The sequence below is a fragment of the Dermacentor albipictus genome, chromosome 6 (genome assembly GCF_038994185.2).
Source record: "Dermacentor albipictus isolate Rhodes 1998 colony chromosome 6, USDA_Dalb.pri_finalv2, whole genome shotgun sequence".
NCBI classification, from domain to species: Eukaryota; Metazoa; Arthropoda; class Arachnida; order Ixodida; family Ixodidae; genus Dermacentor; species Dermacentor albipictus.
In genome coordinates, this window is record NC_091826.1 from 115,649,209 (window position 1) to 115,670,732 (window position 21,524).

Genomic DNA, 21,524 nt, shown 5'->3' on the forward strand with positions numbered 1-21,524 from the left:
CAACCAAAGAAATTCAAAGTTGAAAATTCGAAGCAGTGTTTTTTTTTACTCACCGGTGGAGACAGCCAGAGGCTGCAAGGTTAATCCGTTTTCTTGGATAGTTTCCAAACAGACTGTGCTTGGTTCCAGCAACGAGTTTTCACACTAGCTAGCAAATTTTTTTGAAGCTACCCGTCATTACGTGGCCAGACGCAGCAGATCACTGACGACGGAAGCCGTGTATGTAGCCATTAAGCCAGTAAAACGCCAGTAAAATGCAATTAATCTAACTTTATCAAAGGAAGTATGTCTGCCACTAGTGTGCAGTGAATTTATCACAGTGTATGATTTATGCAGAAATAGTCAAAACTATTTATTATTTATGCTGTACTCTGTGTTAGGAATTTTAGCAACGTGACAAAATAACAAGAACCTCATTTGAATTGCCATTGAAGAACAGTAACCTCATAATAATTATTACTTTCCACTTTTACGAAACGATTACAGGAATCTTTTATCCCCCTCGCACGCAAAGAAATTCAAAGTTGAGAATGCGAAGCCATGCTTTGTTACTCGCCGGTGCACAAGCCCAGAGGCTGCAAAGTGAATCCGCATTTGTGGGTGGCCTCCAAGCAGACTGTACTTTGTTCTAGTGATGAATTTTTGCGCTACCTAGCACGTTTTTGTTTTTTTTTATGCAACATGTCATTACATGGCCAGATGCAGCAAATTGCTAATGATAGCAGCCGTGCATCCATAATGCCTGTAAAATGCAGCAGCTGATGAAGTTCCGTCTAAACAGATTCGTTTGGTGGCAGCTATCAAACATCGGACGTATAAGCTGGCTGAGATATTATTGTTATCTAATTAAAACAAACCTGTGTGACGCTGCTCGAAGGAAATGAGCACCCCGTTCGCGAAAATTACCACAGAACGCCTATGATATTAGAGAAGGGAAACTGTACTTTTCACAGTGCAATGGAAATAAGAGTAGCGGTGGCATGGTGAATTAAAGTATGCGACCGAAAGATGGTGCTGGCAAAATCAAAATTAACATCATCATTACGTAATGAGAAATGTGGCTGCCACAATAGCAACTGGTGGGGCTCGTTACGCTGCTCGCTCGCTGTTTTGGGGCGTTTTGCTACTGCTTTCCGGGAGGTGTTCGTGTGTAGGGTACTACAAAATGACTACAGATACCTTTATTATATCACCAGGTGACCGACAGGCCTCAACTGGCAAAAAAGCACGTCAGACAAGTAAGCTTACATTGTTTATTGTCAGTCGTGAATAAAGCAATACATGGGCACATTTTTGGTACAGGACAGGTGGAGCTAATGCTCTGTCACCGAGTTTACAACACACAGATAATAATCTATTTAACGGAATTTAAAGCTAACATCGAGCAAAGTTTTCTCATCGTGTTTGACGTGCCGCTAAACTAAGGAGGAGGAAGCTTCAGACAACGATATTTGTGCTTGGCTGCACTCGTACTTGTATTGTGTACAGTGCTGTTTGACGCATTTCTTACTAGACGTATATTGTTCGCCTTTGACGATTTCAGCTAGATTTAAAAAAAGAAACATAAGAAGTGCTCGGCAAAGATGTACTATCAGTAAGGCAAGCTCGAGCTGCAATGTCGCATTGTTTTCATAACATATTTGTGATAGGCACAAAGTGTAGAGAAATAAACAACAACGTTATGCTAAATTTTAGATTACATATTGCGTGTTCTTGATATTTCTACTGCACAGTTAGGGTTCAGGTGCAGCAGTAAAGGCTTTGACACAAGTGGGGTACTCATAGGGAAGCGAGGAACGTTATGGAGATCGCAGTGCTTCCAAGGACCTCTGCAAATTTTGTGTCTAAACAAGGACACTAAATAAACATCTAAGTATACCCAATTAATGCTCACGGATCCTTGGAGAGTGCAATTTACGGTTTAATTTTGAAAAAACATCTCGGTTTGGGTCTTCGAACAAGTCAAAGAGGTTGCAAGGAGACGAACACTTCATATGAGCAACAGAGGTGAGCAAGGGAAGCCTCAGCTTGTAGCCAACATTTCAACCATCAAACATATTTGTGAGGGCTATGACGAAGACAGTTCCCACGTGGAGGTGTCCCTTGCTCGTAGACTGTTGATTGGCTGAATGTTAAGCCAAACTTCGGGTATATTTCAAAAACTTTTCGCGAATACACTGTCCTCAGGTGTGTCATCTGCTGTTTGAAGAGAAAGAAAAATTTATTTTATTGGTTTGTCATGTTTGAAAAGTGTGGAGTAGGCCGGTTGTGTGAAGTTGCCTTCTTTAGCTACCTCTTTCAGTGCAGAGCTAGCCTAGTTACTGATTTTATGCAAGCTGCACAGGCGCCGACAAAAGTGGTATACTCCGCGCAGTAGGAGCCGGAGCAACGGCAAACTAGTGTTCCTGTATATGCTCCCGCAGGGAGCATATACAGGAACACTACGGCAAACTGCATAGCAACGCCATCTACAGGCAGCATCTGGGATTGAGACAGCCAATGAGTGCCCTTTATTATCTGCAGGCATGTCGCTTGACTCGTGTCAATGTAGATGGCGTCGCGATGCAGTGTGCCGCAGAGTTACTGTATATGCTACCAAAGGTATATGTGTTACCTTTGGTGGCATATACAGTAACTCTAGTGTGCCGCTGCTCCGGCTCCCGCTGCGTGGAGTATACCACTTTTGTCGGCGCCTGTACATGAGCCTTTTGTATTTAACAACTGAAAAATAATGCAATATGCAGATCTAATTGTAATCCAGCACTTTCCAAACGACAGGCACTTAATTGTGAACTGTCTCGCTCTTTCGATTCTGATCGAACGTCTCCAAGTATTTTAAGTACACATATACATCCGCGCTGCACTGTTAGCAGGGATGCTTGAGGCCTCCTACGATTATGCTTCATTTTATTTTATGTTGACGTACCGCTTCAGAAGCGTTACGGCGTGGCTTTGCACTTACCCATTTTGCGACATCAGACTACAGCCAGGAAGCAGCAACCTTTCCTGCCACAAGCAAGTTTGTGTTCGCAAAGTCCTAAAACACGCATTTCAATGAGCACGTAAGCGAGCAATGCACAATGAAGCCCTCAATAAAATTTGATTGCAAAGTCACTAGAAGTGCAACTATCTATGTCTTGTATCAGTAGTACGTTCTTTTTCCTATTGTGAAGTTTCATAAAGCACATAACGCTACAGTGCCAACCTGACACACATAACAAACCAAGATCCGAACGGTCAAAACATGTTCTTCCAACGTTTACGATGCCGTCGCTTTCTCGTCAGGGCTTCGACACCACCCCGCGACACAAACATCGTCCCAGCCGCTGGCTCAGCGCGCTATCGCCACTTCGAGCAACAGAACAAAGGCAGAGAGCTTTGCGTTGCACTGTCCCACTGCAGATTATAGCAATTGCGCTTGGAGCGAAACCGAAACTGCTAAAAATATTTGTAGACTAGTTCGCCAGTCAACAGAATGCCTATCCGTAGCCGGTATTTTCCATCATTCCCATCCCATAATGGTTGAACGGTCGCAGCGCCAGATTTCCCTCTAGTTATACGAATACGAAACCCTATGGTCAAACCTGGTCTGGACATAATCTCCTAATATAGGAGGCTATGGTTGGAGAGTACTAGAGGCTTGTTTCGCTTGTGTTTTTCTTTTTAGTGAGCGCCATTTTTCTCCTTAGCTTGGCTGGGTCGGCGTTGTGGACGCTGTGGCTGTAGTTCCTGCGCTATCGCTATGCCGTGCTGTTGCGCATATAACTGCAGCAACAAGCCTGAAGATGGTTGTGCAGTTTTTATGATACCCACAGGAAAGCGTGATGGTTTGCGCAGGAAGCAGTGGCTGCTCAACATTGGCCGAAAAGACTTTGTTCCGACAAGGAACAGTGTTCTTTGCGAGGTAAGACGTCTTACTTATTGCTCGTATTAAAGCATCCCCGAATGCTGTATTTCTGCATCAGCTCTTTTGCTGCGCCAATTTTGCTGAATGTTCTGCTGGGACTCTATCACCTCGCACGTCCCAAACTCCACGAGAGCGATTTTGTGCGCGTCAGCGACGAACGACGAAACGGGCCATCGGGCCTTCGAAGAAGTCGCTCGTTCACAGCGTTACCCGCTCGTTCTTGTCGCACGATCGCTCTGTTCTAGAAATCTAGAATTTGTCGCTCGTCTCCCGGAAGTGCCATGAGCGGCTAGCCAATAGCGTGAAGCCGAAACAGGGTGTACACCCTTGCAATTTCGCGCGAACGTGCGAAATGCACCCCTAAGCGAACAGCGCCGCCGAATACATTCGAACTAGAATTCGCCTTCACGACGGCACAGGAAGTTGCCAATCGCGCCGTCCCTCGCCGCTACAAGGCCGCTGACATGTTGTGCGGTCGACACTCGCGTGATGTTCAAAAATTGTAAGGGTGTACATCAGTCAAGTACTACCGATTCTCGCACGGTACGAGAAAACACGTGCAAGGATAAGAACCTACTGCAAGGCCTTCAGAAATATTTTACGCTGCTCCTTACAGTAAAACACAACTACTTAAATTAATAAAGCACGCGCCACGCCAGTTTCGCGCGCAAGGTCGGTTCGGAAATGCAGCACTATATAGATTCTGCTTTCCGTTGTGAGCAATTGTGTGCGAAGGTACAGCCTCTCGATCGCACTTTTCGGGATTGTTAGGATCCATTGCCTGTTTCACTGAAAATAGAAATAGTGGCGCATAGAGGAGCCATTCTTTCCATTACTTCGATGTGTGCGTCACTCACTTAAGGTTTGCGTCACTCAATAAGGTTTTCTTATTCAGAAAAAAGGTGCACGGCACCTCAAACGAAAAAATGCAGGTGGTGCCGGGCTGCACTCATTCGCTGCAAGGTTCAAGGGTGCAGTGCACCGTGGCGGCACCTTGCCTTACACCCCTTTGAATCGAGCACGGGGGTGCAGGGTGCACTGCTGCACCTCGGGGAATCGAGGGTCTAGGTGCAGTGCACCCTGAATAGGTGCAGAAGGTGCAGAGAAACTTGGCTGAATCGAATAGACCGTTAGATACAATGAATGGAAGCCCGGAAAAAATTAATGGCAAGTATGCCCGCTGTATTGTGGGTGATGAGCGCTAGCTAGTCCACATTGCCATTTTTCAGTTCTTGAATTTGCTTTGAATTGGGCTGCCACATATGCATGAGTGGACGATGATTATCATTTGGTTTTCTCATGGATAAAGGCAATGAGCAGGGGGTATTTATATGGTAATGCACGCTTGCACTTCATACCGACTTCTTAGAGCCACCTTTCTGTGATTTTGTTCCGTGGGAAAACTTTTCCCATTGATGTAATACAAGCCGATTGCATCAATGCACTTTGATTACGAAGGTTGAGCACTCAATAATGATTACGGTTATGATGTAATGCAGGGAACATTCTGTAGGCAATAATGTTTAGCATTGCAATGTATTAGCCATTTGTAGTTGTATAAAACACGTTTTATTCATCCTGCCTGATTGATTAACTCTGATAAATGTTCTAGATACATTTCACTGAAGACCAATTTGAGCCGCTAATATTACGAGAACTTGGGAAGAAAAAGCTGAAGCCCAACGCAGTTCCAACAATTTTCTGCCGCCAACCTGTCGTGAAGCACAGGAAGCCCCCTCGACAGCGACATGAACCTCGAACTGACAGTGGTAAGTGAATCCTGCTGCTTGTCCTGCCTCAAATAATTTCAGCAATAATGTTCTCGGTGGCTTAACAACGCAGTCAACGACACTATGATCCTTTATGCAGAGCCTGTCACTGTCACATGTTTGCCTGCAAACTACGATACGTCTGCAATAATGCCTGCCACTTCTTCAAGTGAACCCTGCTGTAAGTCAGTGTCTCTTTTCATACACGAATTTAGTGTGGGGCCGTTCACTCATGAAATAACTTCATTCCTCCATCAGCACCATCTCAGGACTGCTGTGACTTATCTGGTATGTGCCACAAACCAGTTTTGATCAACGGTAGATGGTACCTTTTATTCATTCAATTCCATCTAATGGCATTGCGCTCTTTTACACAGCACCTGCGGCCACTGCATGGTTGCCCGAAAGCAGCAATGCGTCAGCGATAGGGCCCGCCGCTTCTCCAAGTGAACCTTGCTGTAAGCTATTGTTTCTTTAGGTCTTAACGAAGTCAGTGAGCGGCCGTTTGCTCATGCAATAATTTCATTCCTCCATTAGCATCATCTCAAGACTGCAATGACCTTCATGTTGCTTTCCATGAGCCGGTTTTGACCAATGGTAAATGGTACCTTTTATTCATTATGTTGTGGTAGCCAATGGCACAGTGATCTTCAAAGCAGTCTCCACTGTCACCAGACCTTTCTTGTAAGGGTGTGCAAATATTGAATCGAATATTCTTGTATTTGACCCTGTAAACCAATCAAATAGTGAATGTTCAAAGTTATTCAAAACGAATCTAATTCTTTCTCAAGTTTTTAAACAATTGCCATGAAGTGAGAATAGGGTGTTGCCCAGTTTTCCCGATGACTGTTAAAAAAAAGGGGGGGCCCACTTCGATGTCGCACGACATTCTGTCACAATCTGGCAGAAAGGGGCGTTAAGTACTGCAATGCTGTCCGGTCACCTCAAAGCTCCTTTTGCATCAGTTTGTCCCATTCACATGGCTTAAAGAAAACAAAACAATCTCCTCATAAACATTACCTTCAGCATTCTCGATGCTGTTCCCACCATTTTAAAAAATTTTCTACACCATTAGGGCATGCAACTGGCCTAAAATTACGTGCCTCTATTTGATGCTGCGGCCCATCTGGGGGAGCCAAGGAGAAAAAGCGTGCTGTGAGCAGCTGGCGCGCTAGCAGAATCGAGAAGGAAAGCGCTGCGGGGAGGAGAGTGTCACTACATTCAAATCATTAAGGGGCTTTATTTATCACATCAGGCTGACAGTGATGCAACCGACGAGCGCAAGTTGTTGTACTGCGACAGGCTTTCATGTCGGAGGCACCAATAATATCAGCGTGCTGACCTTTTGACTGAACCTTGCGTGATTGGCCGTTGAACCGACAATGCGACAGCCACAGCATGTTCGCTTGTATATATAATTAATCTCACTCAAACTGAGTCAAAGCATCCTTACGAAGTTGAAATGCAAATGCTTCAACCCACTCAAGCTTTGCACATGAGGTTTGAGCCAATGTTGATCCTGTTCGGCAGAGGTTAGGCCTGGCGCCATTGAGTTCGCTACCGGCAGACCTGAACTGAAAAGTAAGTGGTTAAGACGAAGGAAACTGCCCTATTAGTTCAATTGCGGCCCTACAACAATTTGATATCAACTAGTCTTCACTTGGCAAGGGACGTACAATGTAAGCGGCGACACAGAGCAGTGCCAATATCTGTATGTCACTGTTTTTGCATAGCTGCGGGTCGCATTCGCTACGTAGATGGGTGTGTCTGTACGTGCTGTCATGCTGACACATTTCTTAGTTCTATAGATGCACTGTTTACCTCTGCGTCAAAAACGAAACAAGAGACAGTGCATTTGGTACAGCAACATAAACAACTGCCTTGCCCAGTTACACCAATGGTGTGTCAGCGATTGCATCTGCATTTTTCGCTAGAGAACAACATGGCCTATCTATGAGCAATTATGCGAGCACAGTTTTCTCTAATAATGCTTTATGGCATGCGCAAACTGCAAGTATGATGAAATTCAAGAAACACGAGAATAAACAGCCTGTAATATATGTATCTGGATCATAGTTGCCGTTGTTTAAGTGGCTCGGCTACTCATATTGACTCGTCTCAGGCTGGAACAATGAGTCTCATATGCACAGATATTTATGGTTGGCTACGTTTTGACATTATTTCATATTTGCGATGCACCTTCTTCCCACTATTTGATGCTAACAACGACCTGTGGCAGTGGATATCTATGTACGCAAGTGCACCCCTTTTGTAGATTTGACACAAAAGGCTGCACTCGAAGACTTCTTGAATATGGAATGTGTCGAAAGAATGTGTAAAAAGAATACAAAAAGTGAGGCGCAAATGCAGAAAACCGCGACAACAAACTCCAAAGCAGCCGCATTGGCAGACAAAGCTCGGCGTGCCTTTATCAGCCAGTGTTAACAAAATGCACTGTGTGAGGAGGCCGCATTCAGACCTCCTCACGTAGTAGTCGGTGAGTGCTACATGTATAGGCACCGGCTACGGGCCCCCTCCTCCCCCCTTTCCTCCTCAAATGGCATTACCAGAGTTGTGTTGCCCACACCATTCGAGGTTTTTTTTAGTTGCCTCAGCCTTCTCAGCTAAAATTTTATTGTGACTAGAAGCTTACTGGCTGATTGGTGGCACGAACATGCATGGCTTTTAATTCACATTTTTGCTTTATTTCTGCAAATCCTGACAATAGGAGGATAAGCACATTAAAGCACCAGCAGTGGCTACCTCATATGAATTTTTTTCACTTCAACCTTTTTCCATTTTCACTGTGGGCACCATGCACAGACACAATATATGTAAATATAAACAGGACAAAGTTTATTATATTTTTCAAAGAGAAGGAACTAGCCTACTAACTGTATTTTTAATGGTATGGATAGCCTATGCCTAGCGAATTAATAGTTTGCTGTATGGTAACCCAGCTTCAAATTGCCTTGCGTGCTTTGTTGACCCTGAAAAAAAAAAAGAACCCTGCAGATTCTAGTGACCCCTTTGGAAGAGTCTTCTCAACAGCATGGGAAACACGTGAATGATATGTGTCTCAGTATTGCTTGTGTTTCCAGTAGGCAATGCTAACGGCTCATGAAAAAACAGAAACCTACTGATTCACAACAGTTATCAGGGATGGAAACATCGGCACTTGCATGCGGATGTTATAAATATGTCCAATTCTCTTACTAACTGAAATGGGGCCAAGCCGGATTCACTCGAAATTAGAAGCAATAGCAGTCATGTGCAGTAGCGCTTATACTCGTACTCGCAGTAAAACAAAGAAAATTAGAGAAATAAAAGAGGCTACAGTTTTGCCGGAAAGGCGAAGCAGTATTAATGATAGCTTCGTATAAGACAATTACACAAAGGAAGCATACACCACCGAGAGACGCCAGTCTCTTGATGATGCGAGGGGCCTCAGATTGTGAAATAGACCTCTCCTGGCGTAGGTCACACCGCCCCAGTGATATCACAGTGTGGCGTCACCGGCACATGTGCAGTGACCCTGGTTGGCAAAACACAGCTGCCAGCGGCTTGCTGTGTAGTGCAGTTGCGCAGTGCTTGGTGTAGGTGGGCGCCACGTGGACATGCGTTTCTCTTTTCTGTTTTTATGTGAACCTCCACGATTCTTTCGCCAGCTGGATTAGCAGTATTGTGTGTCGGAGAACACCAGCTTGTCGTAAAATGCGTGATGAAAATCTGGCGCTGCTGGCCTATTTACTTGCGAACTTGAACCACATGGTGGTCTTTGATGGATTGTGCAATGAAGAGTGTCTGCTTTTCCATGGAGATGTGCCACATTTGTTATGCTGTGGTAAAGCATGTGGCGAAAAACAGTGATGATATCGGCTCATCTTTGCGTAGAGAAATGGACCACAGTGCGTGTGCGTGTGTGGCGCCTATAGAGCTTCAGGACCCATAATTATTGATCTGGTGAGAATGAACGAGACGCGATGATTAGTGAGCGCGTGTGTATCGGTGCCATCTCTACTGTGCGCAGAAAAAAAGAGAAGAAAACACTGAAAAATAATCTATCGACTGAATGATAAAGCTATAAATGAGCTCCTAGCACGTTTTGACCACTGCCGAAGCTGCATGTATACATTTTATTACTGGGAATGACAATATGGCAAACCACTGAAATAATCGCGTTTTAATGCAGATCTCATGTGACTTAAGTAAAACAGAACTGTCTTCTTTTTATTTATTGTTATACTCACCTTTATCTAGTTTATAGTTTATCTATAGCTTATCTTTGTCATGTACAAGATGAGGTGACCACACAATTGACACATATTCAAGAACAGGACTGACCAGCGATTCATAGGCTGTTAGCTTGTATTCTTTAGTCGTGCCATTTAAAGTGCCTAAGTAACCTATTTTGTTAAACGAATTTGCACAAATAAGGTCAACATCAAGGTGCCTTAATTCCTGGACTCTTTCTAGTATGTACTTTGCATTGCCATACTTGAATTGCAAGGGTCGTTGCTTATTAGTGAATTTCATTATCACCAGTTTCTTAAAGTTACTCTCAATTTGCCAAGTTCTGCTAGTCATAAGAAGAAAACGCATAATTTAGTCAAACCTGATCAGTGACACTACAGACATTAGAATACAAAAAGCAGTCATCCACGTATAGACAAAGCTTAAGTGGAGTGTTAGTAACAATTTGAACGACATGATTGATATAGATAACTAATAAGAGGGGTCCCAATACAGAACCCTGTGGGACACACGAAGAAATGTGAACCAGTGATGACTGCTGGCGATTGTAGTTAACAAACTGAGTCCTAAGGCACAAGTAATCTGTAATCCAGCCAAGTAACTTGTCAGCATTCGGCCTATGGCTACATGACTTCCAGGAATGACATGCTCTCCTGGAGAAGCCATTAATAATTATTTGCAATCGATGAAACGCACAACTGATGAGCACACAACATGGGTGCAAGTTCACAAATCAGCTGACGAAAGCCCTGCACCCTTCCAAAACATTTTCATGCAGAGTGAGGCAGAGGGCAGCACAGCAGAAATAAAAATGCAGATTGTTGGACGTGTATGTTGCTCGCAGTGGCAGTTGAAGGTCAGTCAGCTTGCTTGTTTGCTGTAACCGCAATGTTCATCTGGTGTTTTACATGCCAGTATGCACTGATGTGTACGGTTTTGCTTTTCTAGCCAGCAAAATAGTCGTTTATCGTCATTTCTCGACTTACCCTCAGACCCAAAGCTACAGGAATAAGAAATAGGAGCCAAACTCGAATTCAAATAACTTGGCCGTGTCCAGCCTTCATTTTCTCCAAACTGACTTTGTTTTGACACTTAGCAATTAATGTGCTGGCCTTCTCATGAACATAATTAAGTTTGAAGAAATACTGGTACCCCTTTTGTCAGCTTGGCACATCCATTCTAGGGTATTGGCCACGAATGTGCACATACCAGCATCACATTAGCAGTGGCAATGTTGCCTGTTTGAGAACATATGCTATGACTCAAGTTGTCTAATAGGCCAGATGGAAGCCAGCCGCAATTACCATAAAAACCCGCATATAATACGAACCCATATATAGTATGAATTGAAATTTCTGGGACGCGAAACAGAAAAAGAAGTTTAATCCGCATATAATACGAGTGAGGAAAACTCAACGAAAAAATTTATTTAAATTGCACTCCGCACTTCAATCACTGTCTTCCTCAGCTGTGCTCCCTTTGGATAGTTCGTTGTCGGACATATCCTCCCAGAGGTACTCACCCTCTGTGCCATCGAGTGCATTCGAGATGCCGCACTTCTTGAATGCGCGACGCACAAGGTCCTCTGGTATGCTGGCCCACGCGTCCACAATCCGCTTGCATAGCGCGGCTGGCGAAGCCCGCTTCAGCTGCATGGTTGGTGTACCTGCAGGCTCACCTGCAGGTTCATGCAAACATCTGCTCACCTGCAGGACTTGTTCATGCAAACATCTAAAGGCTGCAGCTGAGATGTCATCCCACCCGGGATAACGACGAGTTCAGGGCCAGATTCATGCAGCAGCCTCTTCACTGAGTCGGCCAAATGGCAGTGAAATGTGTCCAGCGCGAGTATGGACGGGAACGACAACAGTGCTCCGGGCCGCCTACACCAGACGGATTTTATCCAGTCGAGTACGACAAGATTCTCGTTCATCCAGCCTTTCTCATGGCATCTCACGACCACATTTTTTTGGCAGCTCCTCACCTTTAGGCACTTTCTTGTGCTCAAAGATGACATAGGGCGAAGCTTGCCTCTGTCTGCCGTGCATGACAACATGACGGTAACTCACATTTTCTCGTTGCCAGTGGACCAGACATAAACTTGCTTAGAGCCCTTTTCGTGCATGATGAGGGCCGATGGCATGTCCAGATAAACCGTCATTTGGTCTGCATTGCTAATTTGCCCTAGCTGGAAGTTCTTGGACTTGCTAAGCGAAATAATGTGGTGCTGGGAAGCCACAAGCAGCTCTTCGAACGATTCAGGCAGCTTTTGCGAAATCGAAGTTCAGCGGTGTAAGGAAAAACCAGCACGGCACACGGAGCGATAAATCCAGTGCTTGCTCGCTTTGAAGGCAGCGCTCGGTAGCCTTTTTCTCTTGCAAACTCCTTAGCTTTTGTTTGTATAAGCTCCACCCTCGCACCTAGATGCGCAGGTTGCTGTTGGCGTACGAACTCCGTCAGGGTGAGTTCGATTTCTGGGAATGTCCCACTCTTCAGGCCGTGAAAGCTTCTTCGCGTTCCGCTGCATGCGAGAAGGGCTTCTTTTTGTTGACGACGTCCACGAATGCACCCCTCCTTGACGCCAAACTGCCTCCCGGCCGCACTGTTGCCGATGTCCTGTGTAGCTAAAATAACCTTTTTCTTGAAAGCAGCCGAGTATTGTTTTTGTGGTCCAGACATCTTGGACCTTCAATGTGGAATAAAAAAAGATGCACTTCGCGAAGCGTGATTTGCACGTGCGCTGCCAAGGTGCACACTCAACAATAAAGAAACGATATAACAAATACAAGTCGTAGCCATGCAGCAATAACGAAACCAAAACTTCTAGCCCAAATTTCTGACTGAAATTTTCATTTGGATCCGCATATGGTACGAGGTGAAAATTTGTGACGCTAATAATAGGAAAAGAACCTCATATTATATGCGTGTTTTTACAGTAAGTTGCCTATTTGTACACACATACAGTGGCACATAGGTAATGGCACAGGATATTCTGCAGTAGACAACTTGGGTCACTGGTTAGCCTATATGAAAGAGGTTATATGCATACTGCAAATTGGGTGAAGCTCCCAAAGAATACTAATGGCATAAAAAATAGGTGAGTGCCGCGTGTGATTTTTTTAAGGTGTGCTCACATCTGGAAGCTGCGCTCACATCTGGCAGCCACGGACATCACGGCAACATTGTGAGCCTGTGAGCAATGGCGTCCTGTGAATCCACCTCCTGGGTACACCAAAACTGGTTCGAAGAAAGAAATGTTATAGTAGTAAATTACTCGGGACACTCTGGTGTTCGCCAGTATTTCATTGCGATTAGCATTCTTTGGGAACTTAACCGAGATTACAGTGTGTGCGTGTGCCAAGGTTCTTAATAATAGAGAGTTCTAGATAGGGGCCCCAAACCTTTTGGGGCCCCAAAGAAATAGCGTCGAAGCCACTGCGCATGCGCGAGACGCGAACTGCGTTTGTGTTTTGCGTTGGGAACACTATTTCACCGATTTAGCGGGAGTCCAAATAGCGGCCCCAAAAGCTTTGCGTCGGCAAACATAGTGGCACCCATCGAAGTGACGGCTCTAACCTAGCACTAAACTGGGTTCGATTTGTGGTAATGCGTGTAGTTCGCAAGCTAGGAAAATTGACTGCGGTTATCGCTTTCTCTCAACTAGCATGTGTTATGAAGATTGATTCATTAGACGCCGCTGATTCCGAATTCGATTGTGGATTTTATGGTTCGTAGGCCTAACATGGCTAAGCTTGGCACGTAAAGACACGTGCTTGGCACGTGAAGGCACTTAAAGTTGGTTTGCTCAAAACTAAGCGCAACTAATTGTTTGCTACTTACAGAATAACCTCTAAATTGTAATTAAACGTGAATACATGCAAGTCAGAATTACTATTCCTATCATAAAATGGTATATTTTTAAAAATTATTTCTAATAGCTTTTCTTTGACACCGTAGTGGCACTGTCAGCGCAAGATGCTATCCGCAAACGTAAAACCTTATTCTAAAACTCTTCACTTCTGCGTGCCCCAACGTGAACACCCGCAAAGCTCTTTGGGGCCCCAAACTATTGGGGCCCCTATTCTAAAACTCTCTTATAATCATAACATATAGAACATATTGCCACGAGCATAACAGTTAGCTGTGTGGTGAGTTTTTCACTTCTGCAGAAGCTGAGGCCAACGACGATGAAGACGCATTCTCGGTGAAAGTGTCAGATGGGAACTGCCTGCTTCTGTTAGATTAAACCTAATAGTTTTTATCGTATATATATAGTAATGTGACTAGTAGAGGTGCGGGGTAAACTGTTTCATGCACTGCAAACAATAGGAAGCTCCCAACTTCGATCGCGACACTTTCGAAGCTGACCTTTGGCGAAGCCAGTGACAACTAGGACTACCACCAGAACTAGGCCCTCTCTCAGTAAAGTGTACAACCATGACAACCAGTTCGAGTAGTCAGACTGGAAAGACCACCACTCTGCCTGCTCCGTGGATTTTCAACACACCGCGAACCCCAAGGTCACTTCAGGGTGACGCATTCGAGGATGTTGAAGGCCTGGCTGGACCACTACAGTCGCGTTGCCAGTGTCAATGAATAGGATGACCACTGGAAGCTCCAGTATATCTACTACGCCCACGAGGATTCGGTGTGCATCTGGTTGGAAAACTACGAAGCGATTTTGGCAACCTGGCAAGAATTCTGTAGCCAGCTGCGCAATACCTATGGAAGTGCAGACCGGAAGGAGCAAGCAGAACATACTCTCAATTCCAGGAATCAAAGACCAAATGAGAGTGTCGCCATGTTTGTTGAGGACATGTCACGACTGTTTCGGCACACTGATCCTGGAATGACAGAAGAAAGTATGCTTGTTGATGCGGGGCATGAAAGAGAAGTTGTTTGCAGGTCTAGTGTGCAACCAACCAGGTACTGTAGCTGAATTATTCGATGCCACAACAATGATGGAGTGTATGTTACGGTAGCAGTCGTCGCAGTACGAGTGCCCAAGCAACTTCACATCTCTCTCTTCTCGTCCATGGCCACGCCTGATTTGACAGCACTAAGGGAGCTCGTGTGCAGTATTGTATGCGAGGAGCTGCAACAAATTCACGCAACATTTCCTCAATCCCACTTGACCGCTTTAAGTGATGAGCAAAACAAGTACTAGGTGAAAGCAGGAGCCAACGTTTCGACAAGTGGACTTGTCTTCTTCAAGGCGGTATATGCTTTTCTCACCAGTTTATATAGGTGGTGTTCTTCTAAAGGGGAGAGGGCGAAAGGCGGGTGGGTGTGGCAACGAGTGAGGGTGTGTTAGCGGCGAGGGTGTAGAATTGAGAATAAAGGAGTGCTGTGTACAAGGACTGTGACACGGTCGCCTGTCAATCACATGTCAGCGGCCGTGTGTCAGCCGGCGTGTGAACAGCATGCACAGCACCCCTCTATTACCTGTTTCGCTGGTGGTCATGGGCTATCATGTCTCTGAAAGAGATAATAGGAGGAGTGGCAGAAACCAATGCTCTTGATAAAAGAAAATTAAAAGAAAATACTGAAATGGAATAAATAAACAAATAAAAGAAAAAAACATGTAAAGGAAAAAAACACTAGGCAACCAAACTAAGTGTTGTTGCCTATAGCTTGAAATTTAGCCTAGCCAATAGATTCTAAAGCCTTCTTCGAAATGTTTATGCTTATTGGTTGCAATGTCTTGAACTTATGGATAAGGTATGATTCTCTACATTTTCTTTATCGTTCAGAATGGAAATTTCACTGTAAGATGTAGAGTTCATCAAAGTTATGACATGGTTGGCTGAAATGCTTAGCGACGGCTTTAGAAAGCTTTTTAGCTGTGTCTGTGTGATGACCGTTTAATCTGACATTCATTGATTGTCCCGTTTCCCCGATATATTGTTCTTACGGAAGGAACAAGTAAACCTAGATTTGACTTTGTGTGTATAACTATTTGCGGTGCTTTTAATTTTAATGTCACTTTGAAGGTGCCTGCAGGTTTTGCACCTGGGACGACAACATGCTTTTATTACGGGAAAATGATGTTGGCTGACTTTTGCATACACTAACATGTCTTTGAGGTTCCTGTTGCGGCGATAGGTAACCCTTGTCACATCCGGCAATGCTTTTCTCAGACGCTCGTTGCTTGATAATATTGGGCGGTATTTTCGTAGGATGTTGTTTATATTTGGGAGTGCATTAGAATATTTTGTTATAAAGGCTGACTGTCTATCAGATTCTGGTGTAGACTGTTTCTTCGCTAATTCCGACGGTTTCCCCAATTTTGACACGACATCATAAGCTCTATCGAGAGCAACTTGTGGAAAATTTTTTTTCTGCTAGCATTGCTTTAAGGTCATTTAGGTGGTGGATATAATCGTGGTCTTCACTGCAGATTCTTCTTATTCATTTCGCTTGTCCAACAATAATTCCTTGCTTGCAGTGTCGTGGGTGATCACTGTTGTAGTCTAAATATTGCTGGCTATCCATCGGCTTCCAGTTAAAGTGTCGTTCTCAGTTTTTAATTTTCTGTGTAGACCGTCGTGTCGAAGAAGTTGATTTAAACAGGAGAGTGGTGAGCAGTAAATTTAATACTCCGGTGAAAGTGATTGAAATGGCTAATTAAGTCGGTTAACAAGTCACAACTATTATAGCAGAGTATTGAATTTTCAGTAATTATTTTTGGTAAAAAGCGGCGTAATTAGATTCTGTGGCCTTTTTTGGCTTTTTATATGGCCGATTGGTCTCGTATTTGATAAAAATATAAAAATCTGACATTCAAAGTTAAAACTATGAATAAAAAAGATGGTTTTATTGTGGTTTGTAGGTAGCACATGGCACCATTTGGCAAGCCGCACACGAGCTGAGGCTTTTCTTATTCCGCAGATTCACATCTGAGCGAAAAGTAATGATTAGACAAGAACTTCCAAGTGCGTCTCCTGAATTGCTTTTGCAGAAGCTATCTTTTTAAAAAAAGTTATGGGGTTTTACGTGCCAAAACTGATTATGAGGCACACCGTAGTGGAGGACTCCGGAAATTTCTACCACCTGGGCTTCTTTAACATGCACCTAAATCAAAGTACACGGGTGTTTTCGCATTTCGCCCCCATCGAAATGCGGCTGCCATGGCCGGGATTCGATCTTGCAACCTCGTGCTCAGCAGCCCAACACCATAGCCACTGAGCAACCATGGCGGGTAAATTATCTCTTGCTTACCAACATACACATTGTTACGAAGGTTATGGGAAGCAAAGGACATGGACATGGCAAGATCACTTCCATGTCTGCACAGTGTTGCATGTGGTGAGCCTGTTAACATGTTTCTTGGTGTAGTGAGGTGGCAAGGTCGGTGCTGGAAAGTCCTCCACCCCCACCCCTGGCTACAGGCCTGATTCTACTGTAGATCAGGGATCAGGACCCAAGCATGACTGCAACTATGCACAGAAAGAAGGATCAAAGATGTGCACACTTTCTTTATTTTACAAGTTTTCCCAAAACTTTAAATGATTATACATACAAATGCAGGCTGGCTTCTGCAATATAGTGTGTCAGTAGTGCTTAGTGGCAGAGCCCATGAAGCTAGAAATCATAAAAGCACTTTTAAAATGTTAATTTTTATTTCGACGTATCACTCGGAATGTTTCACACAGAAAACGAAAGAAGCTCGAGTTAGTGTCACCGAAGTCGCAATTTTTAGTTGAAGGAAGCACAGGTTTTACATGTTATCAGGGCCTGTATAACATTTCATTTTCCATTCTTTCATAAGATCAGCACATGTAAAATAGCCTGAGGATCTAGCGATGAACTGCCCAAAGATGGAAAATTGGTGAGTTGGAACTTATCTATGACAATAGCGCACAGAAAAATGAAAATGCAGGAAGAGAAAACGACATTATAAGAACTTGCAGTGCCACTGTGTACTTCTAAGCTTGTTCTCAGCCCATTTCTTTTGTGTTGTGTTTTTTGTGCTCATTTACTGTGTCCTTTTCTTACGATGCAGCATGCCGAATGGCCGATCCGTGCGATGACAGCGGCGTGTCGATCCATCTGATGACGAAGGCTAAAAAGAATAAAAAATGAAACAATGTTTCAAAACACAGCCCAAGGTGGCGTCACCACTCCTGCTGTGCATCTGGAGCACATAAGGGTGTTGGTTTCACAGGCTTTTTCTCTTCCTCATGCCAGTGGTGATGTCTTCAGCTGTCAGCAGAGAAAACCTCACGACCATCTTCAATGGGACCTGCGACCAAAAAAAGCATGCAGCTATAAAATTATAGCCACTTCCACCCAGATGCTTTGGTAGAAATGTGAATTTTTCAGGCAAATTATTGTCACCGTTGTCGCAGTGCCCGTGATATCTTGTAAAAAGTGAAAAGTGAGGCAACATCCCATCAGCATATGCTGTGAGTGCGAGGGTGAGCTACAAAGGATGGCGGCTTGATGTATGCAGTCTTCCTGCATGCCCAATGTTCGAGGTCATGTGGTCAAGTACACTCTAGCCTCGCACTCAAGCATACACTAGTATGTTGACATTCCTTACTAATCTTGCTGGATAAGTATCTTGGCATTCCATTATGATGGGCTGAGTTGTTTCCCAACTTTTGTTGCATCTGACACATGCCTGATCCCCTTTATTTCTTGCCATACCATACAGACTCGTGCAATTTTTTTCCACAATTATGACGAGATGTGGCCCTTGCACAGGTCCGAACCTCTTGGTCAAAATGCTGCCGGCGCAGCTGATGGCTTGTGCACACTGTGGCTTTAGCCATCTAGTAGCATCACGGTATGTGCGCAGTGCATAAAAATTCGCCACTGCATGCGTGCGGCATCAGTACATCGAACATGATTGCTTCTCCAATAGAAATTTTTCCCCCCAAATCTTGGGCTGCCAAGTTGGGGGTGCGGTCCTTACATGAGTTTATAGGGTATTTGTGAATTGCCACGGTCTTTGTTTCTATCCTTTGGATCCAACTGACCTGTTTCCCTGACTTTTTTTCCGATTACTCTGGTGTCAGTTGCCTCTTTTCCAAGAAGTGCCCTGTAGTAGCAGAGCATCATATCACTCTCTATTGAGGCAGGGCAGCATTATTCTGAGTGCTTAATACACAGGCTAACTGCTTATGATTCTGAATAATAATATGGCTAGTTATAACAATCTTTCAATTATGAGGGCCACATATGAGTTGTAGTGAGAATTTGAGACGGCAAGCTAAGCCCAGATATAGCTGCAGACTACTCAACATTTTCTGAAATTATTGCATTAGTTATCAGTTGATTTGTCTGTATACAAAGTTCAAGCTTAATTTAACAGGGCTACGCGCTTGCTGCTGGGATAAGTGCAAGCAGTCGCACCAGCTTTATGGTAAACTCTGCTCACTACACCAGTGCAATGGTGCACTGACCTTTGTTTTCTCTGTTCACATTAGTTCCACACTGTGAACAACATGGAGCAGGCACATCTTGAGGGCTTGCAGGGCAAATCGCATCCCAATGTAGTTCCAGGGACCAGCACCAAACGGCTGGTACGAGTAGTGTTGCATGGAGCCAATGTTCTCGTCACTGAATCTGCGTTTGGCAGAGGTCGGATTCACTTTGGTGGTTCAGAGAAATGTGACCCACAAGGAAAGAAATGGCTAAAGATTTACTTGTTTACTTATACATTACTGATAACCAGAAAAAGACCAAAGTAGTTTGTATAATGCGACAACACATAAATGCATTTAAGGGACCAAGGTTAGGTCCACAAAGAGCAAGTTGGCGAGTGAAAGACTCGAGAACCGTTTAAACCAATAGCAGGAGCAGAAGCAGCTCTCTTATTCCCTTTTTCTTCTAGGCTCGCAGCACGAGGTACGAGACACATGCCGGAGTGTGCCATATATAGAAGGCAGCCGAGAAAGATGATGACTGCTGTAGAAGGCTCCCCCTCATTTTAGGAAAAGAGCAGTGGTGGCCAAGAAACTGCCTTTGATGCCAGATGGGTAGATGGTAGGTAGGTGGTAGAAACTGCCTTTGATGCAAGATGGGTTAATACGGTAGGTAGGATTGGGTAGAGTCGTCATTTAAGCAGTTGTAAAGTCGTTGAAAATGAACAATGATGGTGAGGTTGTGCTGGCTTGACCCTGTCTATCGCCACAGCTTCTTCACGTCCGTTGAGGTCGGTGGTAACAGCTTTTTCTGTCTGCTTAGTATCTTGAAAGGGCCGTCATAGGGAGGCATAAAAAAATGATTGCATGCTTTCACGCTGTATGAAAATGTGGCTCGCTTTAGACATGTCTATGCTGACAAAAACATTACTAGAGGATGAAACTCTGCTACGGCAAGGACGCAAGCATGTAATCTGGAAGCAGAGCTGGTGAGCATAGCTGCTTGGGTCGGGCGTGGCAGCAGTAGCTGGTTCGAAAATTCACCCGGCAACCACAGTGTTGTGCCATAGACCACACCGCAGCTGTGCAGCCAAGGTCTTCTGAGAAAGAGGAATGCACGCCTAGCAGGACGAGAAGAAGGCCTTCAGCCTAAGAAGAGTGAGCCTGATGGGCCATCAAGGCAGCTTTAAGTTGATGGTGAAGGCGTTCAGCCATTTCATTTGCTGATGGGTGATGCACGGTAGTAGGAATATGGCACACGCCAAGCAGTTACATGAGTTCGCTTAAGAGATCACATTTGAACTGTCGGCTTCGATGGGTTGTAACAACGCTGCAGCATCCGAAGCACGAGATCCAACCAGTGGCAAAGCCGCAGCCACTGTAAGAGAGCGAGGCATTCACGAGCCCAGCGGCACATGTCAGAGTTCACATTCGGCCACATAAAGTGGGAAGTAATTAGGCGCTCGTTGGCATGAACTTCGGGATGACTTGTGCGGTGTAGCTTGTCAAATAATTGAGGGCGGACTCTGGATGGAACAAATGAGTGTGTTCGACCACCTGATACGTCGCAAATGATAGTGCCTGAAGAAAATGAGAAGGGGCCGGAGATGACCTGCAAGTGAGCTTTAAATCTGCCAGTTTATCCTTATGCGAGCGTCAAGTTCACCTAAGTGTATATAGACTGACGAAATGGGCAAGTGAGAATGGTTTCCAGTTTAATACGGAAAGAACAACATGCATACTGTATACAAGAAAGGCCTGTGCCATCCATCCATCCATCCATTGAATTAAATGAACACCAAGTTAGGGTGTCTAGATAGGGGAGGTGTGATGACCGCGGCGCCCATAGAGTTAGTAGAACAACTCTAGAGGAAAAGCTGGGCCGGAAAAGTGGGAACCTCTAGGGCGCCGCCCTGTTGCTACTGGTCAATGTGGCCAGCGCAATTACTATTGAAAGAGCTGAGAACAAGTACAGGTCACCTTATGCTTTGTCACCTAAAAACGCATACCTGATGGCTTTATGAAGGTGCTACGTTAATATTAAGTTTACAGAAAGCGATCGCTAAGTCCGTGACTTATGTAAATCACGATGTACGCATTCATGCAATAAAGGATGACGCGAATTTCGGTTTCGAATCTGTTTTTTGGATGCGTAGTAGTTTCGTTTGACATGCGATCGCGCGTCGACATCGGACGCTATGACACACTCGTGCCTTATGTGCC

At 44.6% G+C, this 21,524-nt stretch overlaps 1 protein-coding gene and 1 long non-coding RNA gene across 3 annotated transcripts; one reads left to right on the forward strand and one right to left on the reverse strand.

Moving 5' to 3' along the window:
- The first annotated feature begins 3,511 nt into the window (after positions 1–3,511).
- On the forward strand, positions 3,512–18,162 carry LOC135908299 (THAP domain-containing protein 1-like). Of its 2 annotated transcripts, XM_065440052.1 has the most exons (7): positions 3,512–3,904; positions 5,520–5,676; positions 5,777–5,857; positions 5,935–5,964; positions 6,054–6,134; positions 6,214–6,273; positions 17,936–18,162. In XM_065440052.1, exons 1-7 carry the CDS (start codon positions 3,743–3,745, stop codon positions 18,013–18,015), a joined length of 651 nt encoding a protein of 216 aa, XP_065296124.1. In that variant the 5' UTR covers positions 3,512–3,742; the 3' UTR covers positions 18,016–18,162. The 2 variants fall into 2 exon arrangements, with proteins under 2 accessions (XP_065296124.1, XP_065296125.1); XM_065440053.1 differs by lacking the exon at positions 6,214–6,273.
- On the reverse strand, positions 17,532–20,965 carry LOC135908300 (uncharacterized). Its single transcript, XR_010566274.1, has 2 exons — positions 19,341–20,965; positions 17,532–18,175 (listed from the first exon to the last, which is right to left on the reverse strand). It is a non-coding gene; the product is annotated as an uncharacterized lncRNA (long non-coding RNA).
- Between the last annotated feature and the right edge of the window lie 559 nt (positions 20,966–21,524).

Excerpts from the sequence above, each read along its gene's own strand:
- LOC135908299 (XM_065440052.1), top strand. The coding sequence starts at position 3,743 with ATGCCGTGCTGTTGCGCATATAACTGCAGCAACAAGCCTGAAGATGGT. Across the intron at positions 5,677-5,776 it reads TGAACCTCGAACTGACAGTG|AGCCTGTCACTGTCACATGT; the intron begins GTAAGTGAATCC and ends TCCTTTATGCAG. Across the intron at positions 5,965-6,053 it reads GGACTGCTGTGACTTATCTG|CACCTGCGGCCACTGCATGG; the intron begins GTATGTGCCACA and ends TCTTTTACACAG.